This window comes from Prunus mume, linkage group LG4 (genome assembly GCF_029339155.1).
Source record: "Prunus mume cultivar Tortuosa linkage group LG4, ASM2933915v1, whole genome shotgun sequence".
Lineage (NCBI taxonomy): Eukaryota > Viridiplantae > Streptophyta > Magnoliopsida > Rosales > Rosaceae > Prunus > Prunus mume.
Window position 1 is genome coordinate 5,982,847 of NC_142701.1, and position 24,664 is coordinate 6,007,510.

General features: G+C 36.9%; 1 protein-coding gene and 1 non-coding gene across 2 annotated transcripts; one reads left to right on the forward strand and one right to left on the reverse strand.

The window, feature by feature from the left end:
• Nucleotides 1-17,751: 17,751 nt before the first annotated feature.
• Nucleotides 17,752-23,682, forward strand: LOC103328681 (uncharacterized). Its single transcript, XM_089050668.1, has one exon. The coding sequence runs from the start codon at nt 18,555-18,557 to the stop codon at nt 19,833-19,835; it is 1,281 nt and encodes a 426-aa protein (XP_088906794.1). The 5' UTR covers nt 17,752-18,554; the 3' UTR covers nt 19,836-23,682.
• On the reverse strand, nt 19,116-19,222 carry LOC148917766 (small nucleolar RNA R71). Its single transcript, XR_016126562.1, has one exon. It is a non-coding gene; the product is annotated as a small nucleolar RNA R71 (small nucleolar RNA).
• Nucleotides 23,683-24,664: the final 982 nt, after the last annotated feature.

A 24,664-nucleotide genomic window follows, 5' to 3' on the forward strand; every position in this document is an offset into this window, starting at 1 on the left:
ATTGATAATGTCAGAAGTTTTTGCTCAAGCCTCATCAAACTATAAGTTTTTTAATTTGAATTTATGAATTAAGAACTAAAAGCTCATAATATGCAGAAAATGACATACATTCTCTAGAATCGACTTTGAGATCTCTTTCTGCTCCAGCAATTTATCGTCCAAATTCTGCACTCTCTGTGTCATGTGTTTCTTTGTGTTCTGTACAGCATAAGAATGTTTAATACAGTCATTTCAATTGTTAAAATCTCATCAAACAATATAGGTAGTTTGGACTTACCCAGACAAAGGTGAACGAAGCCCAAACGTTTAGATACACCATGCAAGACAAAGCCAGAATTGCTGGAAACCATCTATTAGATACACCAAATATGCCAATGAAGCAATCACCTGCATAAATTAATAGAAATGTTTCAAAATGCAGATCCAATGCCAGCTATCAAAGTGAAGAAAGCAACTAAAGTAAATTACTAATGACCTACAAGCTGAACAGCCAGAAATATAAAAATAATGTCTCTAGTGACAAAGAATCGGAATTTCAAGGTTCGCCATTTTCTATCAGCAATAACATGAACTCTCAAATGGTAAGGAGCCTTGCAGGTTGTGCAATGAGCAAATGCAAACCCTTCCTGAAAAAATTAAAGCAAGATAGTCAGATACAGATGGGAAACCACTAACGAGCAGCAAAACCTGAACATGTATATATATGCTGTTAGTTTGTCTTAATCAGCTAAATCCTACACCTTATTCAAAGACCATTAAAAGCCGACTTCTGAGTTCTCCAAAGATAACCATACTGCAATACACTAAAAGTCTAAAACTTAGTCAATTAGTCGTGTAACAAGGAAAGAAAAACTAATTTGCTACCTGTTCCTACATCTGCGAGACACACTGTTTTAAATATCCTCTTAACACAACAAGAGATAAACGAATCATGACATTGCAACCCATCAATACGTCGATTCCTCTTCAGCCCAAACGTTCTATGACAAAATGAAGAGTTTTCCTTCTGTGAACAGTGCCTGTGAGCGAGTGAGAGTGGGTTTATTACCCAGTTCATAGAAACCCATAAACTCAAACCCAATTTCTGAGCAACCCCTAAACACTAAAACCCTAAACTAATTTCTTACAAATCCATACACCATAAACCAAATTCGCAAAAACCCCAAATTTCAAAGAAAAGGTTTATGAACAGTACCTCGTGGATGTCAACGATGGAGTCACGCTTGGATGAACAGCCACCGTTGAGGGAGAAAGATGATTGCGTCAAAGAGAGAGAGGTACACAAGGGAGAGAGAGGGGCCAAAGAGATAGAGCGAAGAGAGTTAGAGAGAGAAGTCAATTTTGAAAAACTGATATGGGTACAATAAGTGGACAATAATTTTATATTTGTAAGTAGTAGTTGTACAAAAATTAGAAAGGGGTGATATTTTTAGTTAAAATTATGAAATGGGTGGCATTTTAGGCTATTTCCCTTTTTTGGGTAACTGGTGATTTTGCCTTTGAACTTGTACTTCAGTTTTTATATACCCCTTATCTCTTTTTTTAAGAAAATTCAGGACTCGAACTAACTTTTTTCACCAATTTTCCCCCGGACGTCAAAATCTGCCACTTCCCAATCATCCTGCCGTCAAGTTGGAGGTTACTTTTTTCATTTCGCATCTCCACCAAAACACCAACTTGACGGTAGAATGGATGGGAAGTAAAATTTTGACGCTATGGTTTAAATTGGCGAAAAAAATTAGTTCGGGTTCTTAATTTTCAAATTTAAAAAGAAAAAGAAAAAAGGATATGGGATAAAACCAAACTTGGGTACAAGTTCAGGGGGACAAATCACCAGTTAAAACTTTTTTTTTAAAATAAGAATTTTGCTAGTTAATAACCTCAATTTTCATTCATTAGGCATCAAATTACCCACTGAACTTGTACACAATTATTAATTTACCCCAAGACCTTTTTTTTTTAGAAAACTAAGGTCTCAAACTAACTTTTATTCTTAATGTTCCCCTTACCGTCTAAATCATCAACATTTCATCCAATTTGCTGTTAAATCATTGAGAAAAAAATTAAAGATAGGAGAAAAAAATAAATAAAAAGACTCCCCATCGCTGTAGCAATCATGATCATGACCCCTGCAATTAGTTAGGTTAAAAAAGAAGGCAAAGCTGATGGATGGACCCTACCTCTTGCCTCTTGTTGTACGAAAGTACTAGTGAATTCTGTATTTCCTTATGTTCTCGAGATTGACATCAGCCATAGTGATGAGCTGTACTAGTGAATACTATCTTTCTGTGAATTTATCATGAGTGGTGATTTCCCCACTCCAGTTTTATCCACTTACACTCCATTTTATAACTAAAAAAGGAGTGTAAGTGGATAAAATTGGAGTAGGAAAATCATTACCCTTTATCATTTGTTAGGTTTTTTGTATTTCTTACCTCTTTCTCTTCCAAATACTTTTGCCATTGAATTCAAGTAGTCCTACTACAAAAACAAGCTTCACTGCGTCTTACATTCTTTTATGCACATTTATCATTTGTTAGGTTTCTTGCATTTCTTACCTCTTCCTCTCCAAAATACTTCTGCCATTGCATTCAAGTAGTCATACTACACAAACGAGCTTCACTGCTTCATTACTTGCCTTCTTTTATGCACATTTATCATTTGTTAGGTTTCTTGCATTTCTTACCTTTTCCTCTCCTAACTGCTTATTGAATTCAAGTAGTCCTACTACACAAATGAAATCCCATTAGCTTTATATAGCTTCACTTCTTCTTGCCTTCTTTTCATATATCATTTGTTAGGTTTCTTCTTCCTCTCCCAAAGACTTCTGCCCATTGAATTCCAAAATGGGCCGATTGAAAAAAGTACTCAAGTCAAGGCCTGAGATGATTGCCAAAGCTCTTCGAATCAGAAAAAAAAGTGAAGAAACATAAGAAGTCCAAAAGAACCCGAAGCAAGTTGAGAAACTCAAAAGTGACATCAAAACGATTGGAGAAGATTTCAAGGGCAAAGAGTTTTTTTTTCTGCATAGATAAAACTGCCTTAGAAGCTGCCGGATACGTCAAGGCCCAAACCAATTGGAAAGGCAAGGACATATCCTTTCATCCAAATAGCTCTAGAAGGTTCGAGGTGATAGAGGTGGCAAGAGAAGAAAACTTTAATCCCATCGAGGAATACAGATGGGCGATGATTACAGTATAAGACATAGCATTTCTGGTGATGGAAGTAGTGGTAGTGGATATGATGGAAGTGCTGTAAGGCGGGTGAAATCAAAGAGGTTTGACAACAATAGGGTCGTGTCTCTGAGTTCCAGGTTTTGATGCTTTTTTGTTTCTTTTTAATAACCAATTTTTATTATTATATATGTTCAAATCCAACAAGAAGAAAAAGGAAAAGCTCAACACATATATTTACTTAATGGTACTCGAGTTCAAAAGCAATGATCTTCTCTATTGCACAAATGCAAAGGCGGAAAAAATTGCCAAAATGGCCAAGAAGTATGCTGGAAACACCGGAGATAATGTAACTTATCATTCCTCTATTTGTTTTCTCTTTTCTTTTCATTGCTTTGGTTTGCTCGCAGACTTTTTTCACTTTGCCTTTTTCCATGTTATCTTTGTCGCTTTCTAATAAAGTATTTTGTAAACAAAAAAAAGTAACAACTTGCCTAGACTCATAAATATTATTAAGCCTAATGCAACTTATAGCGCCGAAGAGAAAGCTATCAAATTGCGGAAACAAATTGGCAAGGCAAGAAAGTCATACTTCTGCAATTGTAGTTATGTGATTAATCACTAGTAGTTATCCTTAAGCGTGAATTTATCATTTGTTAGGTTTCTTCTTCCTCTCCCAAAGACTTCTACCCATTGAATTCCAAAATGGGCCGATTGAAAAAAAGTACTCAAGTCAGTGCTTGAGATGATTGCCAAAGCTCTTCGAATCAGAAAAAAAGTGAAGAAACATGAGAAGTCCAAAAGAACCCGAAGCAAGTTGAGAAGCTCAAAAGTGACATCAAAACGATTGGAGAAGATTTCAAGGGCAAAGAGTCTTTTTTCTGCATAGATAAAACTGCCATAGAAGCTGTCGGATACGTCAAGGCCAAAACCAATTGGAAAGGCAAGGACATAACCTTTCATCCAAACAACTCTGGAAGGTTCGAGGTGATAGAGATGGCAAGAGAAGCAAACTTTAATCCCATCGTGGAATACATATGGGTTGATGATTACAGTGGAAGACAAAGCATTTCTGGTGATGGAAGTAGTGGTAGTGGATATGATGGAAGTGCTATAAGGCGGGTGAAATCAGAGAGGTTTGACAACAATAGTTTCATGTCTCTGAGTTTCGGGTTTTGATGCTTTTTTTTTTACTTTTCAATAACCAATTTTTATTATTATATATGTTCAAATCCAACAAGAAGAAAAAGGAAAGCTCAACACATATATTCACTGAATGGTACTCGATGAGCCTCTCTATTGCTCAAATGCAATGGCGGAAAAAATTGCCAAAGTGGTTAAGAAGTATACTGCAAACACCGGAGATAATGTAACCTCTCATTCATGTATTTGTTTTCTCTTTTCTTTTCATTGCTTTGCTTTGCTCGCTGACTTTTTTCACTTTGTCTTTTTCCATGTCATCTTTGTTGCTTTCTAATGAATCATTTTGTCCACAAGAAAAAGTAACAACTTGCCTAGATATTATTAAGCCTAATGCAACTTATAGCACCAAAGAGAGAGCTATCAAATTGCAGAAACGAAATGGCGAGGCAAGAAGGTCATACTTCTGCAATTGTAGTTATGTGATTAATCACTAATAGTCATCCTTAAGTGAATTTATCATTTGTTAGGTTTCTTCTTCCTCTCCCAAAGACTTCTGCCCATTGAATTCCAAAATGGGCCGATTGAAAAAAAGTATTCAAGTGCTTGAGATGATTGCCAAAGCTCTTCGAATCAGAAAAAAAGTAAAGAAACATGAGAAGTCCAAAAGAACCAAAGCAAGTTGAGAAGCTCAAAAGTGACATCAAAATGATGAGAGAAGATTTCAAGGGCAAAGATTCTTTTTTTTGCATAGATAAAACTGTCGTAGAAGCTGCTGGATACGTCAAGGCCCAAACCAATTGGAAAGGCAAGGACATAACCTTTCATCCAAACAGCTCTGGAAGGTTCAATGTGATAGAGATGGCAAGAGAAGCAAACTTTAATCCCATCGAGGAATACAGATGGGCCGATGATTACAGTGGAAGACATAGCATTTATGGTGATGGAAGTAGTGGTAGTGGATATGATGGAAGTGCTGTAAGGGGGGTGAAATCATAGAGGTTTGACAGAAATCAGAGAGGTTTGACAACAATAGGTTCATGTCTCTGAGTTCCGGGTTTTGATGCTTTTTTTTTTCTTTTTAGTAACCAATTTTTATTACTATATATGTTCAAATCCAACAAGAAGAAAAAGGAAAAGCTCGACACATATATTTACTTAATGGTACTCGAGTTCAAAAGTAATGATCCTCTCTATTGCACAAATGCAAAGGCAGAAAAAATTGCCAAAATGATCAAGAAGTACGCTGGAAACACCGGAGATAATGTAACCAATCATTCCTCTATTTGTTTTCTCTTTTCTTTTCATTGCTTTGCTTTGCTCGCTGACTTTTTTCACTTTGCCCTTTTCCATGTTATCTTTGTCGCTTTCTAATAAAGTATTTTGTCCAGAAAAAAAAGTAACAACCTGCCTAGACTCATAAATATTATTAAGCCTAATGCAACTTATAGCACCAGAGAGAGAGCTATCAAATTGCGGAGACAAATTGGCGAGGCAAGAAAGTCATACTTCTGCAATTGTAGTTATGTGATTAATCACTAATAGTTATCCTTAAGTGAATTTATCATTTGTTGGGTTTCTTCTTCCTCTCCCAAAGACTTCTGCCCATTGAATTCCAAAATGGGCCGATTGAAAAAAAAGTACTCAAGTCAGTGCTTGAGATGATTGCCAAAGCTCTTCGAATCAGAAAAAAAGTGAAGAAACATGAGAAGTCCAAAAGAACCCGAAGCAAGTTGAGAAGCTCAAAATTGACATCAAAACGATTGGAGAAGATTTCAAGGGCAAAGAGTCTTTTTTCTGCATAGATAAAACTGCCGTAGAAGCTGTCGGATACGTCAAGGCCCAAACCAATTGGAAAGGCAAGGACATAACCTTTCATGCAAATAACTCTGGAAGGTTCGAGGTGATAGAGATGGCAAGAGAAGCAAACTTTAATCCCATCGCGGAATATAGATGGGCTGATGATTACAGTGGAAAACAAAGCATTTCTGGGGATGGAAGTAGTGGTAGTGGATATGATGGAAGTCTGTAAGGCGGGTGAAATCAGAGAGGTTTGACAACAATAGGTTCGTGTCTCTGAGTTTCGGGTTTTGATGCTTTTTTTTTTACTTTTCAATAACCAATTTTTATTATTATATATGTTCAAATCCAACAAGAAGAAAAAGGAAAGCTCAGCACATATATTCACTTAATGGTACTCGATGAGCCTCTCTATGGCTCAAATGCAATGGCGAAAAAATTGCCATAGTGGTTAAGAAGTATACTGCAAACACCGGAGATAATGTAACCTCTCATTCATCTATTTGTTTTCTCTTTTCTTTTCATTGCTTTGCTTTGCTCGCTGACTTTTTTCACTTTGCCTTTTTCCATGTCATCTTTGTTGCTTTCTAATGAAGTATTTTGTCCACAAGAAAAAGTAACAACTTGCCTAGATATTATTAAGCCTAATGGAACTTATAGCACCAAAGAGAGAGCTATCAAATTGCAAAAACAAATTGGCGAGGCAAGAACGTCATACTTCTGCAATTGTAGTTGTGTGATTAATCACTAATAGTTATCCTTAAGTGAATTTATCATTTGTTAGGTTTCTTCTTCCTCTCCCAAAGACTTATGCCCATTGAATTCCAAAATGGGTCGATTCAAAAAAAGTACTCAAGTCAGTGCTTGAGATGATTGCCAAAGCTCTTCGAATCAGAAAAAAAGTGAAGAAACATTAGAAGTCCAAAAGAACCCGAAACAAGTTGAGAAGCTAAAAAGTGACATCAAAACGATTGGAGAAGATTTCAAGGGCAAAGAGTCTTTTTTCTGCATAGATAAAACTGCCGTAGAATCTGTCGGATACGTCAAGGCCCAAACCAATTGGAAAGGCAAGGACATAACCTTTCATCCAAAAAACTCTGGAAGGTTCGAGGTGATAGAGATGGCAAGATAAGCAAACTTTAATCTCGTTGCGGAATACAGATGGGCTGATGATTATAGTGGAAGACAAAGCATTTCTGGTGATGGAAGTAGTGGTAGGGGATATGATGGAAGTGCTGTAAGGCGGGTGAAATCAGAGAGGTTTGACAACAATAGGTTCATGTCTCTGAGTTCCGGGTTTTGATGCTTTTTTTTTTCTTTTTAGTAACCAATTTTTATTACTATATATGTTCAAATCCAACAAGAAGAAAAAGGAAAAGCTCGACAAATATATTTACTTAATGGTACTCGAGTTCAAAAGTAATGATTCTCTCTATTGCACAAATGCAAAGGCGGAAAAAATTGCCAAAATGATCAAGAAGTACGCTGGAAACACCGGAGATAATGGAACCAATCATTCATCAATTTGTTTTCTCTTTTCTTTTCATTGCTTTGCTTTGCTCGTTGACTTTTTTCACTTTGCCCTTTTCCATGTTATCTTTGTCGCTTTCTAATAAAGTATTTTGTCCAGAAAAAAAAGTAACAACTTGCCTAGACTCATAAATATTATTAAGCCTAATGCAACTTATAGCACCAGAGAGAGAGCTATCAAATTGCGGAAACAAATTGGCGAGGCAAGAACGTCATACTTCTGCAATTGTAGTTATGTGATTAATCACTAATAGTTATCCTTAAGTGAATTTATCATTTGTTAGGTTTCTTCTTCCTCTCCCAAAGACTTCTGCCCATTGAATTCCAAAATGGGCCGATTGAAAAAAAGTACTCAAGTCAGTGCTTGGGATGATTGCCAAAGCTCTTCGAATCAGAAAAAAAGTGAAGAAACATGAGAAGTCCAAAAGAACCCGAAGCAAGTTGAGAAGCTCAAAAGTGACATCAAAACGATTGGAGAAGATTTCAAGGGCAAAGAGTCTTTTTTCTGCATAGATAAAACTGCCGTAGAAGCTGCCGGATACGTCAAGGCCCAAACCAATTGGAAAGGCAAGGACATAACCTTTCATCCAAATAACTCTGGAAGGTTCGAGGTGATAGAGATGGCAAGAGAAGCAAACTTTAATCCCATCTCGGAATATAGATGGGCTGATGATTACAGTGGAAAACAAAGCATTTCTGGGGATGGAAGTAGTGGTAGTGGATATGATGGAAGTGCTGTAAGGCGGGTGAAATCAGAGAGGTTTGACAACAATAGGTTTGTGTCTCTGAGTTTCGGGTTTTGATGCTTTTTTTTTTACTTTTCAATAACCAATTTTTATTATTATATATGTTCAAATCCAACAAGAAGAAAAAGGAAAGCTCAGCACATATATTCACTTAATGGTACTCGATGAGCCTCTCTATTGCTCAAATGCAATGGCGGAAAAAATTGCCATAGTGGTTAAGAAGTATACTGCAAACACCGGAGATAATGTAACCTCTCATTCATCTATTTGTTTTCTCTTTTCTTTTCATTGCTTTGCTTTGCTCGCTGACTTTTTTCACTTTGCCTTTTTCCATGTCATCTTTGTTGCTTTCCAATGAAGTATTTTGTCCACAAGAAAAAGTAACAACTTGCCTAGATATTATTAAGCCTAATGGAACTTATAGCACCAAAGAGAGAGCTATCAAATTGCAAAAACAAATTGGCGAGGCAAGAACGTCATACTTCTGCAATTGTAGTTGTGTGATTAATCACTAATAGTTATCCTTAAGTGAATTTATCATTTGTTAGGTTTCTTCTTCCTCTCCCAAAGACTTATGCCCATTGAATTCCAAAATGGGCCGATTCAAAAAAAGTACTCAAGTCAGTGCTTGAGATGATTGCCAAAGCTCTTCGAATCAGAAAAAAAGTGAAGAAACATGAGAAGTCCAAAAGAACCCGAAGCAAGTTGAGAAGCTAAAAAGTGACATCAAAACGATTGGAGAAGATTTCAAGGGCAAAGAGTCTTTTTTCTGCATAGATAAAACTGCCGTAGAATCTGTCGGATACGTCAAGGCCCAAACCAATTGGAAAGGCAAGGACATAACCTTTCATCCAAAAAACTCTGGAAGGTTCGAGGTGATAGAGATGGCAAGAGAAGCAAACTTTAATCTCGTTGCGGAATACAGATGGGCTGATGATTATAGTGGAAGACAAAGCATTTCTGGTGATGGAAGTAGTGGTAGGGGATATGATTGAAGTGCTGTAAGGCGGGTGAAATCAGAGAGGTTTGACAACAATAGGTTCATGTCTTTGAGTTCCGGGTTTTGATGCTTTTTTTTTTCTTTTTAATAAACAATTTTTATTATTATATATGTTCAAATCCGACAGGAGGAAAAACGAAAAGCTCAACACATATATTCGCTTAATGGACTCGAGTTCAAAAGCAATGATCCTCTCTATTGTACAAATGCAATGGCGAAAAAAATTGCCAAAATGGTCAAGAAGTATGCTTGAAACACCGGATATAATGTAACTTATATTCATCAATTTGTTTTCTCTTTTATTTTGATTACTCTGCTTCGCTCTCGCTGACTTTTTTCACTTTGCCTTTTTACCTGTTATCTTTGTCGCTTTCTAATGAAGTATCTTGTCCGCACAAAAAAAGTAACAACTTGCCCAAATTCATAAATATTATTAAGTCTAATGCAACTTATAGCACCAAAGAGAGAGCTATCAAATTAAGAAAATGAATTGGCGAGGCAAGAACGTCATATTTTTGCAATTGTAGTTGTGTGATTAATCACTAATAGTTATCCTTAAGTTCTAGTTGGATTGATGGTATCGTTTCCTCAAAGTTTAATTCTTAACTCAACCACCCGTACTATTAACAGTACTCACTCACTCACTCACTCTCTCTCCGTTCTCACTCCCACCACTATTTCGTATTCTTCTCCCTTTTCCTCATTAATGGTTCGTCATGTATGTAACGTGTTGAGATCTATATTGACGATAGCTTTAAGAGCACTCGTGTTTCGAAAGAAGAACATGCAATGGGAAGCTTGCAACAGATCCACCATGAAGCAAAAGGCAAAGTGGGAACAAAATATGAACTTGATGGGATCAGAGTTCAAAGGCAATGATACATCAAAATGATGGTGTATTGATCCTCTCTATTATGAAGATGCAATGGCGGTAGAATATGTCAAAATGGTCAAGAAGTATACCAGATACACCGGAGATAAGGTAACATATCATTGCACTACTTGTTTTTTGTTTTTTTTTTTCCATTGCTATGCGTCGTTGGCTGACTTTTATTGTTGTTGCTTTTTGTTATCCATATATATGCACTTTATTTTTTATTTTGTAATAATTGCTTACTTTGTTTTTGTGATATATTGATTTTAATTTAAACGTTTATTTTCTTTTATCCAGTGGGCGTGGTCAGCAAGGTCAATGTGGTCGACATGGTCAGTGTGATCAGTGTTTTGATATATATCAACATCTTTTGCTCATAATTAAACAAAAATAAAAAATATTAATTTGTGTTTTATGATTACTTGACTAAAATCCAATCTCGATCCAAAAGTTTTGATTATGAGCCAAAACCTTACTGTATATTGGGTTCAAGGTGGAATCAATTAGTTAATCACCTTACTCACTCTATCTCTACCCTTTTACCATTTCATTTATTTTTTATCCTACTAGTGATGCTTTCTTGTTCAAAATAAAAAACCAAATTGATCCTTATTCTCACACCCATACCCACCATTTCGTATTCTTCTCCCTCTTCCTCCACAATCGTTTGTTGTGCATGAAAGGTGCTGAAGTCGGTACTGACGACAACTTCGAGAGCATTTGTGCTTCGAAAGAAGGTCAAACAACTAGGCACGTTCAAATCCAACAAGAAGAAAATGGAAAAACTCAACACATATATTCGCTTAGTGGTACTTGAGTTCAAAAACAATGATCCTCTCTATTGCACAAATGCAATAGCAGGAAAAAAAATGCCAAAATGGTCAAGAAGTATACTGGATACACCGGAGATAATGTAACATATCATTCCTATATTTGTTTTGTCTTTTCTTTTCATTGCTCTGCTTTGCTCGCTGACTTTTTTTGCTATACATTTTTCCATGTTGTCTTTGTGGCTTTCTAATGAAGTATTTTTTTCACACACAAAAAGTAACATTTTGCCTAGGGTCATAAATATTATTAAGCCTAATGCAACTTATAGCACCAAAGGGAGAGCTATCAAATTGCATAAACGAATTGGCGAGGCAAGAACGTCATATTTCTATAATTATAGTTATGTGATTAATCACTAATGGTTATCCTTAAGTTCTAGTTGGATTGATTGTATCGTTTCCTCATTTGTGAGCATCGTAGAGGTGATAGTTTACCACTAAACTTCTACCACGATAAATAAGGTGGATAGGTGATTACTCTTTTTTGTTTGGAGGGTTGGGGGACCACTTCACATAATCAAATGAAGAGACTCAATTACATCACCTCACATCATTGAAACCTTCTGTTCCGAGATTCTGAGATTCATGACATCAGCCATCGGATCCCATGCCAATGCAGAGAGATACAAGTTACAACAAACAGATAAAGATGCTAACAATTCCTTTTCCGCTTTAGTTATTGGTCTTTTTTTCTTTTGCTTTTTTGGAATTAGTTATTGGTATATTCATAGTGATTCTAACCAATATTACCGTTTAAACAAATACAATTTGCTATAGTAGACATGTGATGAGTTGTCCTCTGTAAGGTATTTGTGCCACTCCAAATTTTATCAGTCTATAAGAAATCCATTTTTTTTTTGTCAATAAGAAACCTTATTCAAGTATAAACTTTTTTTTTTTTTGGTCAAAATTTAATTCTCAACTTAACCACCCTTACTAGTAATACTACTCACTCACTCACTCTCTCTCCATTCTCACTCCCACTCCTACCGCCATTTCACATTCTTTTCCCTTTTCCTCCATAATGGTTTGTCGTGTATGGAAGGTGTTGAGGTATGTATTGAGGATAGCTTCGAGAGCACTTATGTTTCAAAAGAAGAGCATGCAATGGGAAGCTAACAATAGATCCAACATGAAGCAAAGGGCAAAGTGGGAACAAGATATGAACTTGATGAGATCAGAGTTCAAAGGCAATGATACATCAAAATGATGGTGTATTGATCCTCTCTATTATGAAGATGCAATGACGGTAGAATATGTCAAAATGGTCAAGAAGTATACCAAATACACCGGAGATAAGGTAACATATCATTGCTCTACTTGTTTTTTGTTTTTTTTCTTTACTATGCGTCGTTGCTGACTTTTATTGTTGTTCCGTTTTCCCTGTTGTCTTTGTGTGTGGCTTTCTAATGAAGTATTTTGTCGACCATAAGAAAAAAGGTAACAACTTGCCCATGCTCATAAATATTATTAATCCCAATGCAACTTATAACACCAAATAAAGAGCTATCACATCGCAATAACAAATTGCGCGGCAAGAACGTAACATTTCTGCAATTGAACTTATGTGATTAATTACTAATTGTTATCGTTTTGTTATCCACATATATGCACTTTATTTTTTATTTTGTAATAATTGCTTACTTTGTTTTTGTGATATATTGATTTTAATTTAAACGTTTATTTTCTTTTATCCAGTGGGCGTGGTCAGCAAGGTCAATGTGGTCGACGTGGTCAGTGTGATCGGTGTGTTTTGATATATATCAACATCTTTTGCTCATAATTAAACAAAAATAAAAAATTTTAATTTGTGTTTTATGATTACTTGACTAAAATCCAATCTCGATCCAAAAGTTTTGATTATGAGCCAAAACCTTACTGTATATTGGGTTCAAGGTGGAATCAATTAGTTAATCACCTTACTCACTCTATCTCTACCTTTTACCATTTCATTTATTTTTTATCCTACTAGTGATGCTTTCTTATGCAAAATAAAAAACCAAATTGATCCTTATTCTCACACCCATACCCACCATTTCGTATTCTTCTCCCTCTTCCTCCACAATCGTTTGTTGTGGTTGGAAAAGTCGCATCGACAACCGAGAGCATTTGTGCTTCAAAAGAAGGTCAAACAACTAGGCATGTTCAAATCCAACAAGAAGAAAATGGAAAAACTCAACACATATATTCTCTTAGAGGTACTTGAGTTCAAAAACAATGATCCTCTCTATTGCACAAATGCAATAGCAGGAAAAAAAATGCCAAAATGGTCAAGAAGTATACTGGATACACCGGAGATAATGTAACCTATCATTCATATATTTGTTTTATCTTTTCTTTTCATTGCTCTGCTTTGCTCGCTGACTTTTTTTGCTATACATTTTTCCATGTTGTCTTTTTGCTATAAGAAATCCATTTTTTTTTTGTCAATAAGAAACCTTATTCAAGTATCAACTTTTTTTCTTTTTTTGGGTCAAAATTTAATTCTCAACTTAACCACCCTTACTATTAATACTACTCACTCACTCACTCTCTCTCCATTCTCACTCCCACTCCTACTGCCATTTCACATTCTTTTCCCTTTTCCTCCATAATGGTTTGTCGTGTATGGAAGGTGTTGAGGTATCTATTGAGGATAGCTTTGAGAGCACTTATGTTTCAAAAGAAGAGCATGCAATGGGAAGCTAGCAATAGATCCAACATGAAGCAAAGGGCAAAGTGGGAACAAGATATGAACCTGATGGGATCAGAGTTCAAAGGCAATGATACATCAAAATGATGGTGTATTTGATCCTCTCTATTATGAAGATGCAATTGCGGTAGAATATGTCAAAATGGTCAAGAAGTATACCAGATACACCGGAGATAAGGTAACATATCATTACTCTACTTGTTTTTTGTTTCTTTTTTCATTGCTATGCGACGTTGGCTATCGACTTTTCTTGCTGTTCATTTTTCCCTGTTGTCTTTGTGTGTGGCTTCCTAACGAAGTATTTTATCGACCATAAAAAAAAAAAAAGGTAACAACTTGCTCATGCTCATAAATATTATTAAGATCAATGCAATTTGTAACACCAAAGAGAGAGCTATCATATTGTAGAAACAAATTAGCGCATCAAGAACGTTACATTTCTACAATTGCACTTATGTGATTAATCACTAATTGTTATCCTGTTGTGATCCACATGTATGCACTTTCTTTTTTATTTTGGAATAATTGCTTGCTTTGTTTTTATGATATATTTATTTTAATTTCAACTTTTATTTTCTTTTATCCAGTGGGCGTGGTCAGTGTGGTCAGCGTAATCGGTGTGGTCTGGGTGGTTTGATATATATCAACAGTTTTTGCCCTTAATTAAACAAACATAAACATTATTAATTTTGTGCTTTATGATTAATTGACTAAAATCCAATTCCAATCCAAAAGTCCTGATTCTGAGGCAAAACCTTACTGTACATTGGGTTGAAGGTGAAATCAATTAAATCAATCACCCTGCTCACTGTATCTCAACCCTTTTATCATCTCATTTATTTTTTTTGTCCTACTAGTGATGCTTTCTTATTCAAAATCACAAACCAAATTGATCTCCATTCTCCCTCCCACTCCCACCTTTTCGCATTCTTCTCCTTCTTCCTCTACAAATATTCAGCTCGAGCCTTATCGAGGTTCGACTATGCGTCTTCGAAAACCAATTGGCCAAAATGCAAATTGGTGGCTTGAGGTGCCTAACAGTCAAATCGAAACAAGAAGGCCAGACTTAGGGGTCATTGTGCACCCCACGTCGTTTAATCTTCAATAAAGTCTATAGCTTTAGATGCACGATGTTCCATCATAATTCAAACCAAAAACTTAGAAGTTCAAACCCAACTTCCAACAATGGGTTGAAAACATCTGACTTACAAAGTCGGAACATCTGGAACTTCTGAAGTGGGTGTTTAGTTGTGGTCTAAAATTCAGCTAAGGTCAAGTTCTTCGATCTACCAAGGTCAAGTTCTCCGATCAGTAAGGTCAAGTTCTATGATTATCCAAGATCAAGGTCTTCGATAAGCTAAGATCGAGTCCTCCAATCAGCCAATATCAAGGCCTTCAGATAGCCAAGATCAAGGCATTCAATCAAACAAGGTCAATTCCTCTGATCAACCAAGATCAAGGCCTTTGATCACCCAAGATCAAGGTCTCAGATCAACCAAGATCTAGTCCTCTGATCAGCCAAGTAATTATCATGCGGCCTAATGCCTTCCTATGCAACTACTATTGTGAATAATTAGGCATAAATTAAGTTAGCCAATACGTGTAAAAGAAAAGGAACATTATTCAAACTGCTTAGTCAATATCCACAAAAGAATATAGAAATTAGTTTATTAGGTTAATGTTACCAATACTATACTAAGCACAATACATAGTAGAAGAAAGAAAAAAATTCAATTGTTGATATCCACAAAAGAAGATGAAGTATGATTCACTTCAGGAACTCAACTCCAAATAATTAATAGTTTATGCCAATTTTTGTAAGTTAGTGACAAGCCAAGGTGCATCCATATGTACATTGGTATTCGTAGAGGGTTGGGACCTTGGCATCACCTCACATAATCAAATAAAGAGATTCAATTACATCACATCATTAAAACCTTCTGTTCCCGAGCTAGGTGGTAGGATAGGACCACCTCTATCTATTTACGAAATTATGAGATTCATGACATCAGCCAGTTCTTGTCAAGAAAGAGACATAAATGCAATGACAATGATATCAACCTTTTTTTAATAAATAAATGGCGCATCCGACCCTATGTTGTTGGGTTATGACGCATCCCAACCCATGTTGTTGGGTCGTGACACATCCCAATCCATGTTGTTGGGTTTGTACGCATTTGAACCCATGTTGTTTTTCTTATATTTGAGTTTATTTCTATTATATGAAATTATTATTTCTTTAATCCAATTTTAACCCCAATAAAAATAAGAAATTACTAAAGAACCTATATATGCACACATATTTTGATACATCAACATCTTTTATAATTAATTGACTAAAATCCGATTCGGATTTGAAAGTGCATAGGAGATTCTGATTCTTAGGCAACCAAGTAAGTTCCTCTCTTTCTTTTTCTGATTTTAATCTTGAAATAAACTTTTATTCACCAAAATCAAATGAAGAGATCATCACATCATTAAAACCTTTTGTTCCCGATCTTGGTGGTAGGATAGGACCACCTCTATCTATTTACGAGATTCAGAGATTCATGACGTTAGCTAGTTCATGTCAATGTAGAGACATAGACAATGATAATGATATCATAACCTTCTTTTAATAAATAAATGGCGCATCGACCCTATGTTGTTGGGTCGAGACGCATCCCAACCCATTCAGTTGTGACGCATCCCAATCCATGTTGTTGGGTTTGTACGCATTTAAACTCATGTTGTTTTTCTTATACTTGAGTTTATTTCTATTGTGTGAAGCTGTGATAAGGTCACAATTTCACACATTTGCATGCCTTCTTTGCTTAGTAATTTTGTTTAGCTTCTCTTTATTTTGAGTCTCTTACCTATGTTTGTGTGTTTTATAGGTTAAGACAGCAAAAGATCACATTTGATGCAATTCATGCTTGATAAGGGCTGATTGGGATAAGAGGAATATGAGCTTAAGGACAAACCCAATTTGGGCCACACTCCTTGTCAGTCCAGTTTCGTGGGTCATCTTGCAGTCCTCATTTCAATAACTTACACAGGTCGGATGAGGAGGCATCCTTGATAGAAGTTGTTCCAATTGGTGTCTATTATAACATATCCAAATTTCAGCCCAATTGGATAAATCTGGAGCCCTCAGCACGTCAAAGACTGAACCAAGTTCACAGAAATGTCATGACTAGCTGCCATCACATCTACATCCCTAGAGCCATGTGCTAAGCATGGGCAGCCATACATGGGAGTCAAATCACATCAGAAACTCAGAATGATGAACAAAAGTCAAGTTTTCCATTAAAAAACCATACCAAAGCATGTATTTGGCAGCTGGAGCAGGTGGCAAGTATGGGCATCTGGAGCAGGTGGCAAGTATGGGCTGCTGGAGTTGTTGGGAGCAGCTAAGAGAGGTGTGCTTCACCAGCCAAAGGGGAGGACGAAATTGCACTCTATAAATAGAGGGCTGCACACTCATTCACGGAGGAGAGAGTCAGATACACATTTCCACTTCACCCATTACTCTCATACACAAATTCAGATTCACCACAAAGAGAGAAGAGAGCTTGGAGCTGTCCTGGGAATTCCTTGCTGCCATCATCTAGTTCTTCTCCTCTCTTTATCCTATCTATGTATTTCTTATTTTCTGTATTCATAGTTATGTCTAACTAATCCATTTAGTTAGGGCTTAGGATGAAGCCCTAGTCATGAATATTCAATGTTATGGATGATTTTATAGTTAATTGATTTCCTTGCTTTCATTATCAAGTTGTTAATCTCCAATTTATTATGTGCTTGATGTATATTTTCTTAGAGTAGCTAACTAGGATTTTATGCATCTAGCACAGGTTGGGAAGGGGTTTAGATTCACCAATTCTACTCTCCTTTCACAAGCAACACATGAATGGCCTAAGAATCATTCAAGGGGTTAATAACCATACGGTTGACTAGGACAGATACCATGTTCTAGGACTTGTGTGATTATCATATTCTCTAGGAGCTTAATGACTCTTGTATGCTTTATTCTAAGTAGATACCATGCTTAGGTTGCATATTAGAGATCACGTGTTGTGTAGATACCATGCACAATTACATGCCTTAGGAGAATCATGCGTCTTGCACCTAGATACCATAGGCTTGTATGCGATAATCTGTTGTTGATGAAGCTTGAGTCAATTTCTATGCATTCATAACTTGGATAGGAAAACTAGTGGTGGATTCCAAGGCTCTAACACCTCTCAATTATTGTTTCACAATCTGTCCAGTGTTTACTTTCGAGCACTTTCATTTCACTTTCTTCTTTTCATTTCAACAACAAAACCCCCATTTTGAGTGCGTGTGTGGTGCTAGGATTCTGTCCTAGACCTTGAGTAATTAGCAAGAGGCATTGTTGAATTCGACCTTGCCTTTAGCTAGTTAGTCAGTTTCCTTGTTTTATGTTTTTCTAGCATTCTAAGTAATTTAACTTGGAACCAAGTTACCATTCTCCGTGGGATCGACCTCGTATTTACATAAGCTATACTATAAACGGTTCGTGCACTTGCGAGAATTAAAGTTGCTGTTTTTAATAACTCATTTTAGTTGTTAGGAATTGAATCAACAAGTTTTTGGCGCCGTTGCCGGGGAACCGGTAACGTTGGTGCTATAGTTAGATTACTTTGATTGTTTTGTTTTTGTTTGTTTCATTTGTTTCTTTTCGTTGGTTTTTCTTTTAGTATTCAGTTTTTGTATTTAGTTGTTATCTCCATTGAAAGCACTGAATTGAGTTCCTTGGTGTGTGCATGTCCGAATCTGACCAGGAGCAAAGTTCACCTGAGCCACTTTCACCAAGAACCGCTGCTGTACGTGCTGGTTTGAGGAGGAATTATAGTTCTTCAAGCGCTGATTCTAGAAGTTCCGAATCTGAGGGTTCAAGCATGATGGCAGAGATTCCGAACAACAACAATAATGTTGAAGGAGGTGGTGCGCTTGTTGTCCAACCTCGAAAACCCTTGCGTGAGTTTTCCATTCCCAAAGTCACCAATCAACCTTCATGCATCGTCTATCCTCAACTCACAGTTGACAGGTTTGAGCTTAAAAGTGGTATGATTCATCTTCTTCCAACTTATTATGGTAATACCACTGAGGATCCTTACATGCATATTAAGCAATTTTTTGAAATATGTGCTACGATCAAAATTCATGGCCTTGATGATGAGCAGATTAAGATGAGGCTATTCCCATTCAGTTTAAAAGATAAAGCTAAGTCTTGGTTATACTCTTTGCCTAATGCTTCAATTCATACTTGGGAAGAGCTTTCTAATAAGTTTTTGCAGAAATTCTTTCCGGCTCAAAAGACTAACAAGATTAGAAAGGAAATCCTTGGTTTCACACAAAAGGAAGGAGAAGCTTTTCATGAATGTTGGGAGAGGTACAAGGAGATGATAAGTTCTTGCCCACACCACAACATAGAGAGTTGGATGCAAATGCAATCTTTCTATGAAGGTTTGCTTGATTCCGAAAGGATGATGGTAGATGCAACAAGTGGAGAAGGACTGATGAACAAAACAGCAGATGAGGCTTTTACTCTCTTTGAATCCTTGAGTGCTAACTCTCAACAATGGAGCCACAATAAAGGAAGAGGAGCTCCTATGAAAGCTGTGGTCTCTGAGGTAAGTACTAATAATGAGATTGCTGCAAAACTTGATGTTATGTGTTCTTTGCTTCAACAGGCAGTGACTGGCCCTCTTGGGAGCAAAGTGGAAGTTCAAGATCAATCTTTTGCAGAGCACATGCTAGAACAAGCAAATGCCCTTCAAGCAAGGAATCCTAATAATGATCCTTACTCAAACACGTACAATCCGGGTGGAGAAATCATCCTAATTTCAAGTGGAGCAATAACCCAAATGTGCAACAATCTCAAGGACCTCCCCCAGGATTTCAAATACAACAAAGGCAATTCCAGCAAGCTCCCCAACAAGTGCAAGAGCAAAGGGGTGATCAAATGGGAGAATTGCAAGACATGTTCAAGAAGTTCATGGGGCAACAGATGCAAACCAATCAGAATCTTCAAAATGCAGTGAACAAACTAGAAGTGCAAGTTGGGCAGATTGCATCCTCCATGAGCAATAGGGCATCCGGAACATTTCCAAGCCAAACAGAGGTGAATCCAAGGCATCAAGAGCATGCTAAAGCAGTACACATCTTGAGAAGTGGTAAACAAGTTGATAACAAGGTTGGAGATGTCAACGAAGAGCAAGAAGATGGAGAAAACGTGGAGATCATTCAGCCACCACATGGGCAGCCCACAGACTTCCAACAAACAGCCTATCAATGCTCCTGGAAAGAGCACAGGCCCTAAGGTATCATCTAATGCTAATCAAGTTCCAATTTCAACTAATGCTTTTAGGCCTATTGCACCCTTTCCCAGCAGGTTATCAAAGTCAAAGAAAGATCAAGGCTTGGATGAGATAATGGAAACATTCAAGAAGGTGCAAATCAACATCCCATTGCTCAATGCCATTGCTCAGATTCCAAAGTATGCAAAATTTTTGAAGGATCTATGCACTAACAAGAGGAGATTCAAAGAGCATGAACAAGTTGCATTGAGTGAAGAGGTAAGTGCAGTGTTACAAAGAAAGCTACCTCCAAAGCTAAAGGATCCAGGTTCGTTTTCTATACCTTGCATAGTTGGTGATTTTAAGTTTCAAAAAGCTTTGCTTGATCTTGGTGCTTCTATAAATCTTATGCCATATCATGTTTATGAGAAACTTAACCTTGGTGAGTTGCAAGCCACAACTGTGAGCATTCAATTGGCAGATAGAACTATTCGGTACCCCAAGGGCATTCTAGAAGACGTTTTGGTGAACGTAGAAGGTTTAATCTTGCCAGCTGATTTCTTAGTCTTGGAGATGGAAGAAGCACCAATTCCTGACAATGAATTGCCACTTATCTTTGGCCGACCCTTTATGGCTACTGCTAAGACCAAGATCGATGTAGAGCAAGGCACTCTCACCATGACCGTTAATGGAGAAACTGTTGCCTTCAATGTGTTTGATGCCCTGAAGCCAAATGTTGTACAAGAGTGTTTTCAAATTGAAGTATTTGGTAATCCAGGGAAAAAGAGATTTGATGGCCTTCCATATTCAGTAGAATCATGCTTGCTGAAAAGAGGAGACAAGGAGGAGCAGGGGGCAGCCCACATGTTCAATGCTACAATTCCCACACACAAGAAGAGGCTGCCCAAATTTGGAGATGTGAATATTCCAATCATTCCTACAATTCATTGTGATTCTATTCATAAACAGAAAAGGAAAAGAAAAGCAGCAAGGAAGCAATGGAAAAGGAAAACAAGCTTGGTGAACTCTCTTGCATTGCATAAGGTGTCAATTGAGCCCAAACCCCCCGATTCACTATAGAAAGTTTGGATGTCCGGCTGAAGACGTGAAACTTAGCGCTTCTTGGGAGGCAACCCAAGGTGACGAGGAGAAGACAGAACATGCAAGGAAGCCTACTTGTCCTAAACGCTTCAAAGGGGAGTTTTTCTGAACTCTAACCTTTGCTTATGTCTTTCCCTTATCTTCTTTCCTTTCATTTATAAGGCATTGCTTTTTCTTACACTCTAAACATTGAGGACAATGTTTCATTTAAGTTTGGGGGGAAGGATTTAGTTATGTTGTTTCAAATTATCAAATTTTAAAATTTTGAGTGTGTCTAATGGCCAAAAACGCAGGATTTTGTGTCTGGTTTCGTTATCCTTCCAAACACCTATGATAAGACTTGGATCTAATACTAATATGGTTTCTCAGAAATTGATAGTCATTGTTTAAGGACTTTGTGTGGTTCTGAGTTAACTCTGTCTTGCATGCCATCCTTGCACTTATTGAGCACTTTGCCAAGTTAGTCAAATTTCTTGTTACTTAGAGATGTTATGCAATTCTACTTATCTCATGATCTTGGTTTTGTACTCTAGAACTTATTTGAATATCTCTTGAGACATTTTGTTGCCATACAATGCTTAGGAAGTGATTTAGGCCATGTTTGAACCATTTGAACCTTTCTAACCATCCCTCTACATGTATTCATCCCTAGTCAACCCATTTGAGCCAACGTTAAGCCTTTCTTTGTGTAAACCATTCCTACCATAATGAACCTCTGTTTTCTTACTCTTACTTATTCTATAAGCAATTAAAGCTATCTTCAAAAGAGAGCTATAAATAATGCAAGGTTTTTGGAGCAAAAAATGAATCATTAGTGCCATAACCCAAGTGTTGAAAAGAAATAAGTTTGGGGGTATTGGTAACTAATCAAAAGAGGTAATGAAGTGTGACCAATGTAGTCACGGCCCTACGGTGTTATAAAAGAGAAGATCATGGTGATCTAGGGTAAAGAGCCACAAAATTAGGCCATATAAACAGATATGAAGGTGCTGAAATTATGTTGAAAATCTGCTCATGTATGCGTTCCTTGCTTGTTACAAAGTTCAGTAATCTCTTTTGCTCTTACCTATGCTTTAATTATGCTTAAAATATTGTATATCTCATATCCCTTCTTTCATTCAACCACTACCCTAAACCTCATTACTACAATTGTAAAGTCCTTTTGATCCTTGGTATTGCATGGTATTATGTGGAGAGCAGATTGGATAATGAGCTTATGGGGTTCAGAATTTTTGATTTTGCTCTAAGTGTGTGCGCATGTACTTATTTGAGTTGCAGGTGTTGTTCTGATTTGGCATTCACACACTACACTTAAGGATGTCATTGTGAGCCTTGGTTACCCTTGAATCATGTGTGGAACTTAGATTGTGATTGTTGTGTTTCTTTGGAACCATATATTTCGGTGATTCTTTGAGGATATTGTTTGGAAGGCTAGCAGCTTATTTCCTGTTTTCTAAATGGTATTTTTCCTTTGTTTTGCTTGAGGACTAGCAAAATCTAAGTTTGGGGGTATTTGATAAGGTCACAATTTCACACATTTGCATGCCTTTTTTGCTTAGTAATTTTGTTTAGCTTCTCTTTATTTTGAGTCTCTTACCTATGTTTGTGTGTTTTATAGGTTAAGACAGCAAAAGATCATATTTGATGCAATTCATGCTTGATAAGGGCTGATTGGGATAAGAGGAATATGAGCTTAAGGACAAACCCAATTTGGGCCACACTCCTTGTCAGTCCAGTTTCGTGGGTCATCTTGCAGTCCTCATTTCAGTAACTTACACAGGTCGGATGAGGAGGCATCCTTGATAGAAGTTGTTCCAATTGGTGTCTATTATAACATATCCAAATTTCAACCCAATTGGATAAATTTGGAGCCCTCAGCACGTCAAAGACTGAACTAAGTTCACAGAAATGTCATGACTGGCTGCCATCACATCTACATCCCTAGAGTCATGTGCTAAGCATGGGCAGCCATACATGGGAGTCAAATCACATCAGAAACTCAGAATGATGAACAAAAGTCAAGTTTTCCATTAAAAAACCATACCAAAGCATGTATTTGGCAGCTGGAGCAGGTGGCAAGTATGGGCATCTGGAGCAGGTGGCAAGTATGGGTTGCTGGAGTTGTTGGGAGCAGCTAAGAGAGGTGTGCTTCACCAGCCAAAGGGGAGGAAGAAATTGCACTCTATAAATAGAGGGCTGCACACTCATTCAAGGAGGAAAGAGTCAGATACACATTTCCACTTCACCCGTTACTCTCATACACAAATTCAGATTCACCACAAAGAGAGAAGAGAGCTTGGAGCTGTCCTGGGAATTCCTTGCTGCCATCATCTAGTTCTTCTCCTCTCTTTATCCTATCTATGTATTTCTTATTTTCTGTATTCATAGTTATGTCTAACTAATCCATTTAGTTAGGGCTTAGGATGAAGCCCTAGTCATGAATATTCAATGTTATGGATGATTTTATAGTTAATTGATTTCCTTGCTTTCATTATCAAGTTGTTAATCTCCAATTTATTATGTGCTTGATGTATGTTTTCTTAGAGTAGCTAACTAGGATTTTATGCATCTAGCACAGGTTGGGAAGGGGTTTAGATTCACCAATTCTACTCTCCTTTCACAAGCAACACATGAATGGCCTAAGAATCATTCAAGGGGTTAATAACCATACATTGACTAAGACAGATACCATGTTCTAGGACTTGTGTGATTATCATATTCTCAAGGAGCTTAATGACTCTTGTACGCTTTATTCTAAGTAGATACCATGCTTAGGTTGCATATTAGAGATTACGTGTTGTGTAGATACCATGCACAATTACATGCCTTAGGAGAATCATGCGTCTTGCACCTAGATACCACAGGCATGTATGCGATAATCTGTTGTTGATGAAGCTTGAGTCAATTTCTATGCATTCATAACTTAGATAAGAAAACTAGTGGTGGATTCCAAGGCTCTAACACCTCTCAATTATTGTTTCACAATTTGTCCGGTGTTTACTTTCGAGCACTTTCATTTTACTTTCTTCTTTTCATTTCAACAACAAAACCCCCCATTTTGAGTGCGTGTGTGGTGCTAGGATTCTGTCCTAGACCTTGAGTAATTAGCAATAGGCATTGTTGAATTCGACCTTGCCTTTAGCTAGTTAATCAGTTTCCTTGTTTTATGTTTTTCTATTATTCTAAGTAATTTAACTTGGAACCAAGTTACCATTCTCCGTGGGATCGACCTCGTATTTACATAAGCTATACTATAAACGGTTCGTGCACTTGTGAGAATTAAAGTTGCTGTTTTTAATAACTCATTTTAGTTGTTAGGAATTGAATCAACAAGCTGTTATTATTTCTTTAATCCAATTTAAACCCCAATAAAAGGACCTATATATGCACACATATTTGATGAGAGGCCTTAACTTCTTATAAATTACAAAACTACCATAAATTTCTTAAAACAAGCCCAATCTCAAAATCTC